This window comes from Aspergillus nomiae (genome assembly GCF_001204775.2).
Source record: "Aspergillus nomiae NRRL 13137 chromosome Unknown contig00006, whole genome shotgun sequence".
NCBI lineage: Eukaryota > Fungi > Ascomycota > Eurotiomycetes > Eurotiales > Aspergillaceae > Aspergillus > Aspergillus nomiae.
Genome location: NW_015378061.1, coordinates 212,876 through 230,916, shown reverse-complemented (window position 1 = coordinate 230,916; position 18,041 = coordinate 212,876). Strand labels below are relative to the sequence as shown.

Genomic DNA, 18,041 nt, shown 5'->3' with positions numbered 1-18,041 from the left:
GATGAGTTGGTGTAAGGGTAGCTACATCCGGAATGTCTCACCACAAAGTTAAGTTAATGTGTTGATCCTTCTAAAGTACAGCGCTCGATTAAGTTGGTAGGAGTCACTTTTTTTTAGCCTTGCCTTATAATATTAAATATAAAAAGTTTCTTCAACAACTAGCATCATTGGTCTAGTGGTAGAATTCATCGTTGCCATCGATGAGGCCCGTGTTCGATTCACGGATGATGCACATCTTTTTCCTTTTTCTTTTTTTTCCTCCCCACCTTATCTACCCTATCTCGGTCACGATTAGAATCAAAGCAAAGTTTTATTGGTCTTTCGTTACGCATTACTTTTTTATTAATTATATGACAAGGTGGAAACCATTACTGATTTCGAAGGGTCTGACTAACAGGCGCCTGGTATACTTTCCGAGCATACAGGACATACTGCACGATGGCAAAGAGAGTCACTGCGCCCACCATTAGAACCGACCAGTTCATAGTTTTGGGCACAACATCTCTGGTCGTCGGGAAAAAGGTGAAGACGATCTGGAAAGCAAGGAAGATCAGGGATACCATGTTGATAGCTGGGCCATATGGGCCTAGAGAGAACCGAGGACTAGGCGATGTTCTGGACTGCAAGCGTGCTATAAAGAAACAGCCAATGGCAATGATGTAGGTCGTCAACATAGACGCGATCGCCAATGAGGCAATCGCATTGAAAGCTGCAGTGGAGCCAATATTGATCAGGCTCAATAGCACGGTCACCAATGTGGAAGATAGAATAGCCCAGATAGGCGTCTTCGACTGGGGATGGACATAGGCGAAAGTGCTCGAGAAAGGAAGTGCTTTATCTCGGGCAAAGGCAAAGATCTGGCGTGAGGTGGTCGCTAGGATGCCCAAAGCACTGCAGACCTCCATAACCAAGATAATGCATGCGAGGCCTACCGCCATATTAGATGACCCGGTCGCATTCTCAAAAGCCGTGATGAAGGGAAAGCCGCTGGGCGCTTTTAGCACTGAGTCTATGTCGCCCATTGTGAAGAGGAAAGTAATGAGCATAACGAATCCAAGTGTGCCATTGACCAGGGCAGTCGAGATCATACACCACGGAACAATCCTGGAAGCATCCTGGACCTCCTCCGCTAGCAGGTGAACATAATTAGTTGCGTGATGCTGTAAAAAGAGTGGATATTAATACTTACCCATATGTGTCGCTGCATCTGGCCCCGTGAAAGAAAATATCGGGGTCAGTTGGCCCACCAGACAGGCCAATCCAATATTCGGCCATCCGCCCATGTTAGTAAAAGTCTGGAAAACTTCAGTGCTGCTGGCTCTGTCGGCTTTAACCCACAATGGGATCAACACTACAAAGAATCCAAAGATATGAACGAAGAGCAAGAAACGCTCCAGATTGGCGAGCCAATGAGTACCCCACCCATTGAGGGCAGTTGCTATCATCGCAATTGCAATAGCTAAAAGCGTGCCATGCCATCTTTCAAATGTGTATATATAGCCTGCCGTTGGGACAGAGTATACCGTGACCAACAAACCCTGAATCAAGGTGCCGGCAAGAAAGCATACACTGGCGAACGCTGCCTGCCAACCCAAAACTGCGAGCCATCCTGATGAGGTTACGCAGAGGTTAGTCTAACGCCTATCGCTCCTACAGGGACTGTACCGCCGTACCTGTGATATAACTTAAGAACCTTTGACAGGAAGGAGGAGCGTACTCGCTGACCCAGTGGTACTGACCTCCCGCCGTAGGAGCTCTCGACGCGATCTCTGCTAAGGACACGACAGAGGCGAAAAAGCCGATAAAAGTGCCAATATAAACGTAAACCATCCCGGCTCGTCCGCCATTTATGAGACCATAATTGCTGGTGAGCAGAATTGACTCCCAAGTTGCCATTAACGTACAGTTAAAACCGAGGATAGATACAAACCGAAAATTTCTCTAGGGCATAGAATCAGTCTTACCGGTCTGTTTATTTACCGAATGCATGTCACAATAGAAATATGATAGGCTCTATCATTACTACTAACCTTTAATTGTTGCGTCTTGCCCAGTCGCTGCATGTCCAGATCATCTTGTGTGGTGTTTGCCATAGAGAGCTTCTCATTTGAGGCCGGTGGTTGAGCGTCACCGACCCTGACTTCCGACACACGCTTAACTGACGTACCCATCTCTAGACAGCTCACAGAGCATTATATCAAAACAGATATATCCAGAATGATGGTGAAGCCCCGAAGCTGTTACCGTCAACGTGGCGGGAAAAGAACATTTCAACGTGGGTGAGACGCAAGGGGGACAAGTTGGGACTCGGAAAGCGAACACAGCCTCAGCCTAGTCAGCACATACGGCTAGGATAACAAGGACATAGCAAGGATATGACAAGGATATATCTGAAGTTGCTCTACGTTAATTGCTGTGCAAAACCTCACAGATTGCGCGTTATTACTGTGACGCCGCGTTTCTCGAGCACCTAATTCCATGTGATAATAACATAAACCATAAGTATATACGAGTTGACTGGGTCAAGAATATATACAGATATAGGGAAGATGAAATAGCACGCCTTTGCACCCCGAAATGAGTCGGGGATTTTCTTCCGAGTTTTGCACGCACTGACCACCTCGTATGTAACGCTTTAGTCGCGAAAGAAAAAAAAAAAAAAAAAAAAAAAAACAAAAACCTAATCACATAGCCTCGGCTTCTTAAGAGCTGACAGTGTCAACCTGGACCGATCATACTCCCTTTTCGTGAAGCTATATATTTCACCCCTTGTCATGGCTTTTGGGAAATAAAATGATATTTATATTAGATGGTCTGATTGATGGGAATTTATATATATTAGCCCTTCAAGTTCCTGACCAAGCGATAAACCTCACCAGTATGTTGCTTCTTTAGTAGAGAATAGAACCTTCCGATACACAGAACCAACTGAGACTCAGTTCTCTACGTATGGGACTATATATCGTTCCCTTCATGCTCCTTCCAGATTAGCCATTCCTAGAGTAGCCAATGTATTACGCTTAGCTGTGTGATGTGTGCCATGGAAAGGGTTGAATAATCAGTGCAACTTACTATCTCTAACTGAAGTGACAGGAAGTATACTACTATCCCTGTAGTGAAGCCTTCCGCAGTGTCAATTGTACCAGACAGGATATTATAAGCGAAGCTGCCTTTAATTCTGTGTCTCAAGTGTCACTAGAGGACGGTTAATATGAATTGTCTGTCCATTCTTTCGGGATACTTGCAGTGATATAAAGTGAATGGATATCAATATTCTATAGCCGATAATTAAGTGAATAAAAGGCGGGCATGCGATCTAGACCCCGACGAACAAAGAAGGAATACCATATTTGATGCCCAGAGAATGTACCTCAATGCCATTCGATCAAATTGCCAAAGGGCCATGCTTAATAGGATGGTTTTCAGATAATTGAATATATGTATTCACTCTCTCTGTCCTTGGGAATACATCGAATAATGCACATATCAAGGTCACCAGGTGCTATATAAAAGTGCTGTAGGCTCTCACGAGGGCCTCACTCAGATGCTTGCCCTGCAACAATGTCAGAGAGATCTCGGCCTGGATCATAAACCATTGCTCTTTTCTACCTCAAACCAAAATGATGTCCCTCACCAACTTCATTCTCTTTATCCTGGCTTTGCTCTCCGTTGTATCCTCTGAATCCATCGAGGAGCATGGCTCAGCAATCAGTCTTGGAAATGTGGCCATAGTCAACAACATGGGCACCACTCTCTATTTATGGTCCGTGGATGCCACACAAGGTCCAATGCACGCAGTCGTTCCAGGCGCCTCGTACCAAGAGACATATCGTCTAAATCCCAAGGGCGGCGGCATTTCCATCAAGGTCAGCACAGACCAGAACGTTGATGGCGATATAATTCAGTTCGAGTACACCCAGGCTGGTGAGAAGATCTTCTGGAACGTGTCATGTGTGAACACCAAGCCTGGCTCGCCGTTCTACGCCAAGGGCCTCATCCTTATGCCCTCAAATACGAAGGACTGTCCCCACGCTTTTGTCTGTCTTCGGGGCGACTCCAATTGCCGCTATGTTTACCACAAGTCAAATGACGACTCTGCAACCCATGGCTGTCCTATTGGCACCTCTTTCAACTTGAAGCTTGGCATTTAACTCTGACTACATTCCATGGGCTCACGTTCCGTACTTGTATTCCCCTTTCATCGGAAAATCCTGAGTACTTGTGGGACACTACATGATCGAGGTATGGATTTGTACAGACATATGGATACTCACGGTGCCTGTGGGACTTGAGTAAGATGTTCTGGCTATAGTGGATGTTAATTAATTTACGCTTGGTGGCTATTACAATGTATTCATCGTCCTTGATGACAGTTCGAGTTCACCTGTCAATGGAATGCAATATTGCCAGATAAATATCTTTGCCAATGTTCATACTCCTTAAACAACCGTAGTCCACATTCGTTCCTCTTGTCCATGCCCTTTGTATTGTAGTATGCCCTTCCCTTAGGCGTCACGATTGAATCCAAATCAAACCACGTTCCAGTCACAATATCCAGTAAAGAGTGGCAGAGGGGCTCATAGATAGTGAACCCCAAAGGATGAGCCTAGGGAGGCACTATCACTGGATGGGTCCAATGCTTCAGCCACCTCCCCATACTATGCTTCGCTCATTGCTCTGGTAATAACCTGAGGGGCCAGGTGGTTCACCTCTTTCCTCTCTTCAACAACTTCAGACACATGTCCATCCTCAGAGCCCTTCTTGAATCGACCAAGCTTCAGCTTCCTTGCAATCGGCGTCAAAATAGGAATGTAGCCGTGCTTCTCATTATACCTCATGCAGACGTATGAGATGATAATCACCACCCAGTAAAGGTTATAGGATAGCACTGATCCATAGGTAGCGGAATTGGTCCATCCAAACAGAGCGTTGAAGATACCCCAACCACCACCACCGCCAAGCTCTGGGTTACAGCAGTTCACATGCCAGACACTCTGGCGAATATCGTAAGATCCAGGGCCTGAGCCTGTCTCTGAAGCATCTCCGCCGATGACATGGTTCCAGGTATTGTTCTCCAGGTACCAGACAGCGCGGGAAAACAAGCCTGCCGCGACCAAGTAGAGGAAGCAAGTGGATATAATCAGGAAGTACTGTAGGGAAGTTGAGCTTCCACCTCTGCAGCAAGATTTGTTAGCCGCCGTCAAATGATACTGCGTAGCTTATGATTCTTGGGGTGGACAGGATGTAATGCACAAGACTTACCGATACATCACATAACCTACTGCAACGCCAGCCAGCAAACCGCAAAACACGGCCAAGGGGAATGAAGACGCTGGTAGTCCCAGTCCCACCCCACCGACATAAACAATAGCCTCCAGTCCCTCTCGAAGAACAGTAACGAATGGTAAGATGAACATGACATACTTCTCGGACCAGTCCTTCAGACGACCCATCATGGTCGTAGACTTTTCCTTTTTCTCCAAGGCGCGGGAGAGCTTGACGCGCCATTTCTCGCGCATTTTGTTCACACGCAGAAGTCCCGCCCCCATGATGGAAATGATGATGGATGCTATAAACCCAAAGATGCCTTCCCAGATATCCTCTGTGTTCGTGAAGGTGTCTTTTTCCAACCCGTAAAAGGCGCCGATCATGCCTGCACCGATGCATAGACACAAGAATAGACCTAGACCTACTCCACACCATACCTGGTATTGTTAGTAGCTTATTATGCCTAACAATGTTCATGGTAAAGATATGTACAAAGGAAAAGGAGAAGGACAATTACCTGTATTCGCAATCGCTTCAGAGCTACCTTGTCTGCTTCAGCACCCAAGGTTTGGGTCAGAAAGGCAAGGAGCACCGATACAATGATGCTACTTTCGAGACATTCTCGGAAGCAAATGAAAAACACTATGCATAGTCAGCAACACTCGCCTTATACAGAAGCAGAACTCAGGAAGCATTGATGAGAGTTACCGGTGACTGCAAAGACTTGATTCGCCATCTTGACTTCGAGTCTGAAGACCTATCGAGTTCTGGCCGTGTGTTTAACTGGGGAAACAGACTCGTCTGACTTATATATTTTCCGTTTGGCCTAAATAGACCGACTCTGGAAGGTCTCGCGTACTATCGTTCACGGAGTCCAACCCGGCAATCAATCATCCGATATTATTGCGACAGTAGGTCGAATCCCCCACCCGTGCAAGTCCAGGATCACAAGGTCAACGCGTAATGAGAACTCTTTCTCTTGTCTTTCCGGTGGATCGTGGCGGCGAAACCCGCCAGCCCGCTAAGTGTGATATAAATTCCTCCTGCAACTCAGAATGGAACCTTGAGGAGGATAATAGCTGCTGCCAAGGGTCTAAATCTCGGATCAGATAACCGTTTGTAGGACAGTGTGTGCACCAAGTGCATCTCCAGGAGCTCCACCCTGAAATATCCCGTAATACCACTGCCATGTATTGAAATTACATGGACGCGGTACACGATATCAGCCATGGGTTCATAGACATGTTTCTTCTGTTGCCCTTGACTTATTTAAGAGGCTGCCCATGTGAAATCCAATTTGGGTCTCTACTGATCACTTAATTTCCTCATCAACAGCGAACTAGTTGAGATTCTCGTTTTGTGGACGGAAGGATGAATCTCCTGTCCCTTCTGTCACTTTCGGCCCTCAGCGCCATCGCCTGTGCAGAGACACACGTCTTCAATTGGAATATAACATGGGTAACGGCAAATCCTGATGGAATGCAACCTCGTCCTGTGATTGGGATCAATGGCGAATGGCCACTCCCTCTCTTGAACTTTACCAAGGGCGACAGGGTTATTGCCAATGTGAGAAATCAGCTTGGCAACGAATCTACCAGTGTTCATTTTCATGGCTTCTTCCAAAATGGCACGAATGAAATGGATGGCCCTCCTGGAGTCACTCAATGTAGCATTCCCCCGAATGAGACCATGGTGTACAACTTCACAGTAAGTACCGTCGAGTCTGATGCATTTGATAAACGCTAACTGTGATGCAAGCTTGATCAATCCGGTACATATTGGTATCATTCCCACACTAAGGGACAGTACCCCGATGGCTGGCGCCAAGCTTTGGTAATTCATGATAAGGAGGACCCCTACATTGGCCAATATCATGAGGAGCGAGTCATTACTCTATCTGACTGGTACCACGATGAGATGCCTGGTCTTCTGAAAGAATTTATCAATGTTGCCAATCCAACTGGCGCAGAGCCAGTTCCTAAGTCTGCTTTGATGAATGACACACAAAACCTGACCGTCCCAGTCGAGCCTGGCAAGACCTATCTATTTAGACTGGTGAATATTGGTGCTTTCGCAAGCCAATATTTCTGGATTGAGGGCCATGATATGCAAATTGTTGAGGTGGATGGAGTCTGGACAGAGCCAGCCACTGCCTCTATGATCTACTTAGGCTCTGCACAGCGGTATAGCGTTCTTGTCACGATGAAGAACGAGACAAATGCCAATTATGTCATGGTTGGCAGCATGGATACAGTAAGTACGGCTACATGCAGTGTGACACCAGGAAGAATGTGTATACACTAATACGTACCAGGATCTGTTTGATACTCTTCCCTCGGATTTGAATTACAACTCTACCGGGTGGTTGGTGTATGATTCTGCTGTTGAGAAACCAGCGGCCAAGTCCGTGTCAGAGTTCGACTTCTATGATGACTTTGAGCTCGTTCCTTACGATGGACTAGAGCGGTATGGAGATGCAGATATTACGGTGACTTTGGATCTTACCATGGACAACCTTGGCGATGGGGCAAACTAGTGAGCCGCTCCTCTCCTTCTCTTATTTGGGTTTGAGTATCCGAAAAGCAACATACTAAGCCACCCACCAGTGCCTTCTTCAATGGAATCTCATATGTGGCGCCCAAAGTTCCAGTTCTGTACTCTGCGCTTACGACAGGATCCGCCGCGACAGATGCCGCTATATACGGCACAGACACCAACGCATTCATTTTAAACAAGGGTGACATTGTCGATATCGTCCTCAACAATGATGATACAGGCAAACACCCATTCCACTTGCATGGACACAACTTCCAGGTCATCTGGAGAAGTGGAGATTACGAAGGCCATTTTAACCCGGATAATGTCACCTTCGCATCCGTACCCGTGCGGCGTGATACTCTAATCGCTAAGCCGATGGGTAATTTTGTCGTCCGATTTAAAGCTGATAACCCTGGTATGACCAAATTATGCTAAGACTATAAGAGATACTTCTTTACTAATACATGACCTTAAGGTATTTGGCTCTTTCACTGTCACATCGAGTGGCATATGGATGCAGGACTGGCTGCTGTGATGGTCGAGGCTCCGTTATATCTGCAGGAAAACCTGACCATCCCACAGAATCACTATGATGTTTGTAGCGCAAGTGGCACTCCCACCGAAGGTAACGCAGCGGGAAACACTGAAGATTTCTATGACCTTACAGGGGAGAACAAGGCAGTTGCGCCGCTCCCTGCCGGCTTCACGGCACGCGGCATCGTAGCGTTGGTTTTCAGTTGCGTGGCCGCTTTTGTTGGGTTAGCCTCCATCGTGTGGTAGGTTTTCATAACTATTTTCTGGTGTCAGGAAGCATTGCTAACAAGCTACAGGTACGGGGTGGCTCCTATCAAGAACAGCCGCATGTTAGTTTGATCATGCTGCGGAACCGGGCGAGGCAGTGACGGTCATTGGAATATTTGTATAGAATACATTCAACTAGCTCTGTTCATAATGAAATACATTCATATCTCATTATACCAACCTTATACTCCATTGGGTGATTATTAGAATCTAAAATTGAAAGTTACGCCCACATATTGTAGCCACGAAATGGTCTAGCTATGCCACTTGGTCGGAAATAAATGTCAGATTAACTGCCCGTCTTCACCCCGACAGACCGGAGAGAGAATACTTGCCAATAGCTGAAATCCGACAACTATGAAAATATGGTTGACGCTATTCCCGTCTGAATATCAGATTGATAGCTGCCTTCCGTTCCACTCGGCACAGTGGGTCGCCAAGATCACAGCTCGCAAACCTGACCAAATCGGGATGGATGTCCATTCGCGCATAATCTGGGGAATTGCCTAGTGGTGGAAACCTTGGGAGACGCGTAGAATCTATTGTCTGATATCCCGTATTGTGTGGGTTCTACTACAGATATCCACGGTTAGTGATTGCCACGGCGGAGAGAGGGAAGAGCCTTTCATTGCAAAAGAGTATAAACTTTCCGAGCGCAATTTCTCTTATCAATCTAATCAGATGGGCTATGTGGAAGAGACGGAAGTTTCCCAGGGTATATTCGACTATACATCACACCATTAAGCGAAGGTTTGCTTTGTACATTGTTGTAAGTTAGGAGAGGTATGACTCGGTTTATCGCGCAAATGTGAGGTCCTAGGGCCTTGTTAAACCCAGTACATGTGCTGGAATTTATTTACTTGGATATAGCTGCGCAAATGTCCTAGTATCTTTTGAGGAAAGCATAAAAGAATATGAGACGATCAATCGGAGCCTGGCAGCATACAGAATACTCACTTCTGCCGAAGTAAGAGGCCTGGCACCACTAAACATTTTTTCAGCAAGTCTAGCCCATACTCGCTTGGGTAAGCAAAGATGAAAAAGAACTGTCTCGAAATCTTGGCTACTCACAGTTCGGGTGGCCTATGTCTTCTATGCTCTTGATCCGCTTGTTGACTGATACTGGATGTCCATTTGCCTTAGAAACTGTTCTGTATGTACTGTACGGAGTAAGTACACGTTTCGTAAAGTGGGTCTTTGGCAAGAGCTTAGCTCTAAGGCTTGACCTCGTGCCAAGAACTACAATACTCACCACTACTAAGTGGGTCAGATCATGTATGTTTGCTAGGAATCATACCGGAGCATATTGCAGGCTCTTCGTCCCGGCGGCTGGGCTCAGAATAGCGTCCTGTGCTTCCATCGCCAAGGCCGAGTGGATACTCTGCTCTAGCCAGCATCTGCCGCGCAGCAAACTTGGCAAGTTCTTGAGTCGGAAATTAGATGGTGCAAGCTCGGTAACCAGGATTGATCCTTGACTCAGTTGTGCACAGGTTAGCTTCACTTAGCGCCTGTTATCATGTACGGTATATGCGTATATCATACGTTGGGCCATAATTCTGTGTGAACTATGTCGAAAAGAGTATCTTGTCGGAACTAGCAGGGCCGGGATACCGCATTCTCGGGGATACAGACTAACTGGGAGTCTTGTAAATGCAATCCTTGGCTTCCTGGCCCCTCTCGGTTCGAAAGCGCCACAGGTGGGTAATATGCGTATCTGGTGGACTTCTACGGATACCAATAGTAATGAGGCCTCGTCCAATCGGTGGCTTCTAGTTACTCTGTAATGGACACCACCAGATATATAATATCCCGAGAGAATTCTTCCTTCAGGAGAAAGTTGTTGCGACAATCAGCACAATGCACTCCAGAGCTGCCTTTCTTGCACTATGCTGGGCAGGTGTCCCAGTCCTTGCAGGACAAGGGGAAAGCCATAATGCCGCTGATACTTTCGATGAGTATTGTTTCTATTCCATTTATACAGCCCTTTCAGAATATACCTTTGCTGGGAGTACAATCTTGGCGTCTTCCCAAGACAGTGGTGGAACTAGTCATGGAGGTTCCGATACCTCTGCTGGTGGACAAACCTCTTCGTCAATGGGGCAAACCTCTTCGTCAATGGGGCAAACCTCTTCGTCAATGGGGCAAACCTCTTCGAGCAATCAGTCCTCTTCTAGCGCCCAGTCCTCCGCCGAAAGCGAACACTCACATAGTAAGAGGTATTTACTCCGCCGAGGACACAAGGGTAGCTCAGGAACCTCCACTGGGCCATGTAATAGCACCGTTGAAGTCACTTCGATGTATGCGAGTGCAAAAGCATGGTGCAGTAAGGCTGAACTCAAGGCTACTATTCCATACTGGCAGAGTCTCTGTGAGCAAAATAGCCTGACTCTCATGGACTTGTCCGAGGTTGAAGCCAACGTTACCGATACGTACCTGGCGTCTCTACCAACCCTCGACCCGGAAATGAATAGCACCTCAATGACCGGTACCATAGAATCGCCAGTTCTACTTAGTCACGCTTACTACAAGAGGGCTCACAAGTCATACGTGCGTTTCCTTTATCCCACGTTCTCTTCCTCGTTTTCTGACCTATTACTAGGTCACTCATGACTTTGCTCTGGACAAGGACAAGCGGTTCGGCTGGGGTCTGATGGGATATTGGGGAGGCATATTGGTCCTGGGCATGATGGCCAAACTGATGGGCTCATTGTCCAGCCAACGACGCGTGCCCAGCCACCGAGATGCAGAGTCCAGTGTTACTTCGCAAAACATGCGTTGGAAACAGAATAAGCCTAAGGCTGTCGCGTCTATGCTGCATTCTCTAAGGACTTACTTCGTCGTCCCCGCTAGTTTCGCTCCAATTCTGTCCCATCACCAACAGCTTTATTACTGGCACACCGTTCCGCGCCGTTTAGACCTCATGATTGTTTTGGGATTTTGGGCCCTTTGCATTATCCTTGGCTGTGTTGACTATCAGAGCTTCTCTGGGAACATTGAGTGCGATCTTCAACCCCTTAGCAACTGCAGATCGCATTTGCTAACTAATAGCTCATAGGATGTCAAGTGTATTCCAACAGAACTGGCAGTACTCCTCCGACCGCACGGGTATTCTGTCGTATGCTTGTCTTCCCTTTCTATGGCTATTTGCTGGACGCAACAATATCTTCCTTTGGGCGACAAACTTCAGCGTGCAGTCGTTCAATATCTTTCATCGCCATGTGGCTTGGGCGTGCACTATCTTTGCAATCATTCATTCCGTCAACTATAGCGTTGTCTTTGCATACTATGGTGGGTGACATACTTGTGATTGATCAGCGCCTTACTAACAAGGGCATGTCTATGACAGACGGCAGATTTCAAAGTGTCTGGGTTCAGGAGTACTGGTATATGGGAGTAGTGGTGAGTGGGCGGTAGTGCTTTACCCCGTTCGAGATGTTTCTTTACTAACTCCCACCCAGGCCACTATTCTTATGTCCTTTATGCTTGTTCAATCTATGACCATACTGAGACGCATCGGTTATGAGACATTTCTCATAATCCATATTGCCTTCGCAATTGTGGTTGTGTATGCTCTTTTCCGGTACGTATCCTCGCTTAACCGTGCATTATTTACCCCTGTGGCAATCAGCACTAAAATAACTAACCTTCCAAACTGTTTTAAAGTCATACCAGTTTTGATGGCACCAAGTGGAATGGCTATCTGTGGCCCATGGTGGCGATCTGGGGATTTGATCGGACTGTTCGTCTGGTCCGTATAGCCTACTGCAATCTCAATGTCCGGTTTGGCAAACAATTCGTGTCTACCAGCCAGTCCACAGTACACTACTGCGAGGCTAGCGATCTTATCAAGGTTGAAGTATATCCTGCATCAACGACGCTTACTCCACGAGCTGGACAGCATTATTACCTCTATCAACCTGTTTCTCTCAAAGGATGGGAAAACCACCCGTTCACCTTGGGCGCCTACGTCTTAACTCAAGATAAAAGCTCTGAGCAAGGGAACAAGTTAATATTCTACATCCGCCCCTACGATGGATGGACGAGGCGACTTCGCGATCTTTGCCGCAAATCCCAGGTGGACATTCGTCTCTCACTATTACTTGAAGGTCCGTACGGATCTACGGCCGCTCTCCACACATGCGAGTCCATTCTGATGATCGTCGGTGGTACCGGGATTGCCGCCGCAGTGCCATATATCATTGAGCATGTCTCGCGTGCGAAAACAGGAACAACACGAACGGTACGGATCCAACTAGTTTGGTCTGCTCGCAGTACAGAGATGTACTCTCAGGTCTTCTGTGATGAGCTAAGCACCCTCCTGCACCATGAAGACATCGCTACGACCTACTTCTGCACCAACAAATCATCATTGGACCTCGAAATGGAAGCCGGAAGTGGTGATGTGCCTGGAGAGAGCCCAATGAGCTCCACCTTGGATGACAAGGAAGGGAATGTGGCCTCTTCCGTACGAAACGGAACCGTACGCTTTCTCTCTGGCCGTCCTGATGTGGGCGGTATTATCAAAGCGGAGGTGCAAGAAGCCAAGATCAGTTCTGGTCGACTGGCAGTGCTCACCTGTGGTCCAGCTCAGATGGCGGATGACTGTCGGCAAACGGTGTATGAGGTCATGAAAGATGGATTCCAAGACATTGAGTACCATGAAGAGGCCTTCGGATGGTAATGCAAATATTTTCCGACGGATGATGGTGGGGCACATTGATTGATAACTGAATGGATCGATTAGATAACAGGAGGGCTGATCATCGGAAGGATCAGGGCATGCATGCAATGTTCGCTGTTGGGATGTGATCCCATTGGATCAGTTAATCTTTCATATTGATATACTTGTTGTCTTATAATCAGTTACTATACGGTCCTTCTCCAAAAACACACAACATAGCATATATGTCGTGGTTGTCTTGCAGTAAATTATTTATGCCGATCTAACCCTTAATATACTAGTATAGAAGGTATATGCTACCAGATGATGCTGATAGCTTTCCTAGTCAAATGTCAGCAAAACCCATAGTCTAACTCTTCTAATCATGCTTCCTTCTTTCCCTAACCAGAAGACTAATATATAAGTATCTGTAGGCCCCTGGGGTTGGCATCTTGTCTCTAGGGCAAAGCAGGGCGGTCAAACACGTGGTGTGGAAAAGGAGTCGGCAGACATCCGAGTCTAGTTTTTGCTTCTGTTCCTTTTTTCCCCACACTCTTTCGTCTCCTATCCTCTTTCTCTCCTCGTCTGGTGCCTTTGATGCTTAATGATCAAAGGACAATCCGAAATTTCTCAATGAGACTGTACCTCGTAAACTACTATCTGCCACACAAATGGTGTTCCCAGGAAGGCGAAGTACCGGCTGCTACGTTTGTCGCGAGCGGAAAGTCAAGGTGAGTTGATTGCCTAGAGTCGACGACAGCCATTGAGATATTGACTTCCAAACCAGTGTGACGGTGCGCGGCCAGCATGTGCGCGCTGCACCAAGTTTGGGAGAAAATGTATCGGCTATCCCGACTCGTTTAAGTTCCGATTCTATGATAGCACGTCCTTTCAGAATGAGGCTTCAACCCCACTAAGACCTGGACATGTCCGAGCGACCCCCGCTACGGCCCAGGAAGGGAAACGGAGGGATCCATCAGCTGTAACTGTACAGGCAACAGGCCATGATCACCGAAAATCACCCCTAAAGTTGCAATCGCCCTCAGTGCCTCAGTGTTTGTCGATTGCTTCCTGGGAGCTCTGGCCCTTGTCCTACTTTTTTCATCAACATGTCCTTATCGTCCATAGGTCTCCCTGTGGCGGCCATCTGGCGTTCCTGCCTGATCTCTACCGGGAGAAGGGTTCCGAGCCTTGCCTCAAACATGCTGTGCTTAGTGTCGCGTATCTGACCTTGTTTAATTCGAATCGTTCTCACCTTCTTTGGGCCCAAGCTAGGACTAACTACAGCACCGCACTGGTGGCATTAGCAGCGTCTTTAAACACACCGGAATCAGCTGCGAGAGATGAAGTATTTGCGGCCTGCTTGCTCCTGAGCATGTTCATAGTATGTCCCTTCTACCCTAAGTCAAGGCCTCATCCAATGGTGAGTTAACCATGACTTAGGATTTAAGCAATGAAAGAAAGAACTCGTTGAACGCCCACATTCCCGGTATCCACGCGCTGATGCAGCTACGGGGAGTCACCTCTTTGCGTGGTAAATATGGCCGAGTTTTATTTGCATGGGCATTTATGCAATCGGTAAGTTAAATGAAAGAATTGTCAACTTTTGCGTCACGAAGTTCTAAAATAGTATACGGCTAGCAAATACAAGCCATAGCTAGCAACGACTTCGGATATGGATGCTTACCGGCGGCTTTAAGTACGATGGAAAACTCTGACAGTGTCTGCCGTGCTGGAATTGTAATCAGCATGATCTCAAAATTCTGTGCATCTGTTAGATACTTCAAAAACTACATGCAGTTTCAGTTTCGGAGTGGCCATGCACCAACTACCGAGCCCTCGTTCGAATTGTTAGAACAAGCAGGTTCTATCATGAGTCAGATCGACAGCTGGCACGCTCGGCTTCCACGTCACTGGAAAGCCCAGCTGAAAGATGCAACGCCTGGTGGTCATTCCGGGGAACGTATCTCAGCTTCCGAGGATTCCTGGACGACATGTTTCGTGGCCATCATTAGTACGACCCACTTGTTTTTTTACCTGCAATTTCTCGAATACTGTGAATGCGTCTCCCCAAACCTGGAAGCCCTGAAGGCGCTCCCAAATGAAAATTCAATCTACTACCCCCTATACGGTATTGGCGGTCGGATTCAGGATTCAATCAACGTCATATGTTTGTCGGTGTCATATGCACTGGGAAGCATGAATGTACATGGGAGATTTGAACCCTTCCACAATACCAAGCAAGGAATTGGGTACAACCTTCTCTGGCCTATGTCGCTCGTGGCGACCTGTCAATTCTCCACGACAGAGCAAGCTCGACTTTGCCAGCAAGCACTGGAGTACACCTGGTCGACAATGGGTCGTCTTGATAGATAATCCTGAATCAAGATCTTGAAGAGAATGTGTTCAGCACGTGGTAAGACATAACCATCAGACAGCTGGTTTCTTGATAGACTACTCGAATTAAATGTCGCTCGTCGCTGTATAATAGCACATTGACACAGGGACAATCGGTACCAAGACCATGCACCCTGCGGTGAGATAGCCTATTGGCTGAAGCGGGTCGATGGTGGGATTTTCTTCAAAGAGTTCTATCGCCCTCGTCCTATTAATACTCGGCGATTCGGCTTGCTTGAAATCACCGACACTCACTCTTGGCGGGTGAGTCATGTATGAAATACGCAATTGATTGACGCCCGTTTGGAAGTCTGCAGTTCTGGCCGCAGCAAAGTATACCTTGAAGACTTAGCGTCTTCTGCAACAATGTACTGATCAGTTGTCAGCTCTTCCCAGGATTCATACAAAAGGTGACGAAACTGACATTTGCTGGCCTCTGGTAAAGCAGAAGAAACGCAGACTACTGTTCCTGAACAGCCAACCCAATCCTAGGCAGGGTCTATGTCACCTGTTGTTCATATGGCCTTACCGGCTGGGCTTCAGGCAAACGGTGACACTGAGGGGGGGGCAGGGCAATGTTAAGAGAATCTTAAAATGTCCAGGTATCAGTACCCTGCGTCATAAGCGGGAAGCCCTACGCAATTCTAGTCTTTCTCCACCACTAGTCTGATCAAATGTATGTGGCCAATGGGCAGATTAAATCAGAAGGTTCCACACGCTAGATACAGGTTGCGTCTTTTGAGATTTGGTGGACTTCTCTCCAAAGAGCTACGATCTACGGAGTGTATTGGGTCTCCAGCAACATAATTAGTTTGTCTCATTTTAGACATACCCAACGCTATATAAGTTAGGCACTCTCCGTTGCTCAAGTCAACTGGTAATCCACCCAAACGTTCATTTCTTACTTTCTGTCTCTCGTTTGATCTGGCTCTTCTATCTTCGCGATGTTGTCCCTCTTTTTCTTTACACCTGCTCTAGCGGCACCCGCGTTCAATAACTCGTCGGCTTGGGTTTGTGGCGCTGGTTCCTCGATCGGCACATACACCATCCGTGCGAATGACACCATTTGGTCCGTCGCTACCACTCTCAATCGTGGGATCTGTCCACTGGCGAGGTACAATCACTTATCTGACCCCGAGCTTCTTTATCCCGGCGAGGTTCTCTACATCCCCCCTGAAGCCTGCAACACCGACCCTACCGACACCTCCTGTCTCCTCAGTCTCGATAATTCGACCACCAACGATTGCATCTTTGGTGGTCCCCATACATACCGCACCTTTGAAGGGGACACCCTGCGCAAAATCGCTCTGGGCAAGTTCAATATTACGCTGGAGGCCCTGGAAGGCTCTGTTGGTCGCATGGCCGGTGTCTCGTCACCCGACGACACCATTGAACCGAACACATTCATCAAGCTCCCGCAATGTAATCCTAGCTCATGTGGAATCAGACCCCTGCAATACGTCTGGGGTACGTACAAGGATCTAGCGGAAGAGTACGGAACAACGCCGGGGCAGATCTTTGCTTTGAATCCGACTTTCAATCATAGTTCTACGGGACCGGGAGTTGGGGGATGGATTACGTTGCCAGTCAATTGCGGACTAGATAGGGAGGCGTATACCATTGTTTCCTAAGTTCTATGTATCATAACTTTGACAGAAAGGTAGCCATTCAACCGTCTGATTGACGAAGAACCGAAAATCCAGGCGGAGAAAATAGATAATACGTTTCAAACGTGCGATGTATACCCAAAGGCGACCGAGAATAACACACCGAAACAGGCATGATATCCGCCTAAGTCGTCGTCATGACCGGCCTTTCCTCGTCGTCTGTTCGAGCAACTACGCAACTCAAATGGATTTTTTTCTCCTCGGCCGTGAACTCGGCTCGGGGGAAATTACCCACAGGAGGGGGAGTTTGCGAAAGCCCCCACTTCGAGTCGCCCTAATTGCCGATGATCCACTGGGACTCCACCGCGTAGTCGATCCATACGCGATATCATCTTACCAGCCGTCGGCGTCACACTGAAGTCTGGAGGAAGTAGTAAGTCATGTTGCTCTGATATAATCAGTGGCAGCCATGTCCGCTTCCCGAGTAAAGACCACCTGGGGCTCGAGGAGGTATGAGAGCAGTTAACTAACACTAGAGATAGGTGTTGGACAATGGCAATTCTTATCTTGAAGTCGTGTACTATTGTAGGGATGAGGGAACCAATATATCATGATTGGTAGCGTTCATGGAGTTGAATAATATAATGCATTCCATCTTCCACATCAAATGATTAATCAGATCGTATTCACCTATAACTAACTCGAACTGCGTGATTCTATCAATTTCTCTTGCACCATCATTCACGTAGACAACTACTTCCGTCGTGTCA

At 47.3% G+C, this 18,041-nt stretch overlaps 7 protein-coding genes across 7 annotated transcripts; 5 read left to right on the top strand and 2 right to left on the bottom strand.

The window, feature by feature from the left end:
• Nucleotides 1-368: 368 nt before the first annotated feature.
• ANOM_000810 (putative choline transport protein) lies at nucleotides 369-2,171 on the bottom strand (the record flags this gene model as incomplete). Its single annotated transcript, XM_015546068.1, has 4 exons — nucleotides 369-1,129; nucleotides 1,190-1,609; nucleotides 1,674-1,941; nucleotides 2,031-2,171. 4 exons carry the CDS (start codon nucleotides 2,169-2,171, stop codon nucleotides 369-371), a joined length of 1,590 nt encoding a protein of 529 aa, XP_015412005.1.
• A 1,449-nt stretch (nucleotides 2,172-3,620) lies between these two features.
• On the top strand, nucleotides 3,621-4,151 carry ANOM_000809 (uncharacterized protein; the record flags this gene model as incomplete). Its single annotated transcript, XM_015546067.1, has 1 exon — nucleotides 3,621-4,151. The coding sequence occupies one exon, from the start codon at nucleotides 3,621-3,623 to the stop codon at nucleotides 4,149-4,151; it is 531 nt and encodes a 176-aa protein (XP_015411945.1).
• A 507-nt stretch (nucleotides 4,152-4,658) lies between these two features.
• On the bottom strand, nucleotides 4,659-6,004 carry ANOM_000808 (FTR1 family protein; the record flags this gene model as incomplete). The annotated part of the gene is made up of 4 exons (XM_015546066.1): nucleotides 4,659-5,175; nucleotides 5,263-5,705; nucleotides 5,786-5,910; nucleotides 5,977-6,004. The coding sequence occupies 4 exons, from the start codon at nucleotides 6,002-6,004 to the stop codon at nucleotides 4,659-4,661; spliced, it is 1,113 nt and encodes a 370-aa protein (XP_015411946.1).
• A 635-nt stretch (nucleotides 6,005-6,639) lies between these two features.
• Nucleotides 6,640-8,679, top strand: ANOM_000807 (multicopper oxidase; the record flags this gene model as incomplete). Its single annotated transcript, XM_015546065.1, has 6 exons — nucleotides 6,640-6,975; nucleotides 7,027-7,521; nucleotides 7,583-7,803; nucleotides 7,875-8,221; nucleotides 8,282-8,582; nucleotides 8,637-8,679. The coding sequence occupies 6 exons, from the start codon at nucleotides 6,640-6,642 to the stop codon at nucleotides 8,677-8,679; spliced, it is 1,743 nt and encodes a 580-aa protein (XP_015411941.1).
• A 1,785-nt stretch (nucleotides 8,680-10,464) lies between these two features.
• Nucleotides 10,465-13,288, top strand: ANOM_000806 (ferric reductase family protein; the record flags this gene model as incomplete). Its single annotated transcript, XM_015546064.1, has 6 exons — nucleotides 10,465-11,154; nucleotides 11,207-11,604; nucleotides 11,663-11,895; nucleotides 11,954-12,006; nucleotides 12,066-12,187; nucleotides 12,271-13,288. The coding sequence occupies 6 exons, from the start codon at nucleotides 10,465-10,467 to the stop codon at nucleotides 13,286-13,288; spliced, it is 2,514 nt and encodes an 837-aa protein (XP_015411942.1).
• Nucleotides 13,289-13,938: 650 nt separating this feature from the next.
• Nucleotides 13,939-15,643, top strand: ANOM_000805 (Zn(II)2Cys6 transcription factor; the record flags this gene model as incomplete). The annotated part of the gene is made up of 4 exons (XM_015546063.1): nucleotides 13,939-13,998; nucleotides 14,055-14,651; nucleotides 14,711-14,845; nucleotides 14,909-15,643. The coding sequence occupies 4 exons, from the start codon at nucleotides 13,939-13,941 to the stop codon at nucleotides 15,641-15,643; spliced, it is 1,527 nt and encodes a 508-aa protein (XP_015411943.1).
• A 965-nt stretch (nucleotides 15,644-16,608) lies between these two features.
• ANOM_000804 (uncharacterized protein) lies at nucleotides 16,609-17,295 on the top strand (the record flags this gene model as incomplete). The annotated part of the gene is made up of 1 exon (XM_015546062.1): nucleotides 16,609-17,295. The coding sequence occupies one exon, from the start codon at nucleotides 16,609-16,611 to the stop codon at nucleotides 17,293-17,295; it is 687 nt and encodes a 228-aa protein (XP_015411944.1).
• Between the last annotated feature and the right edge of the window lie 746 nt (nucleotides 17,296-18,041).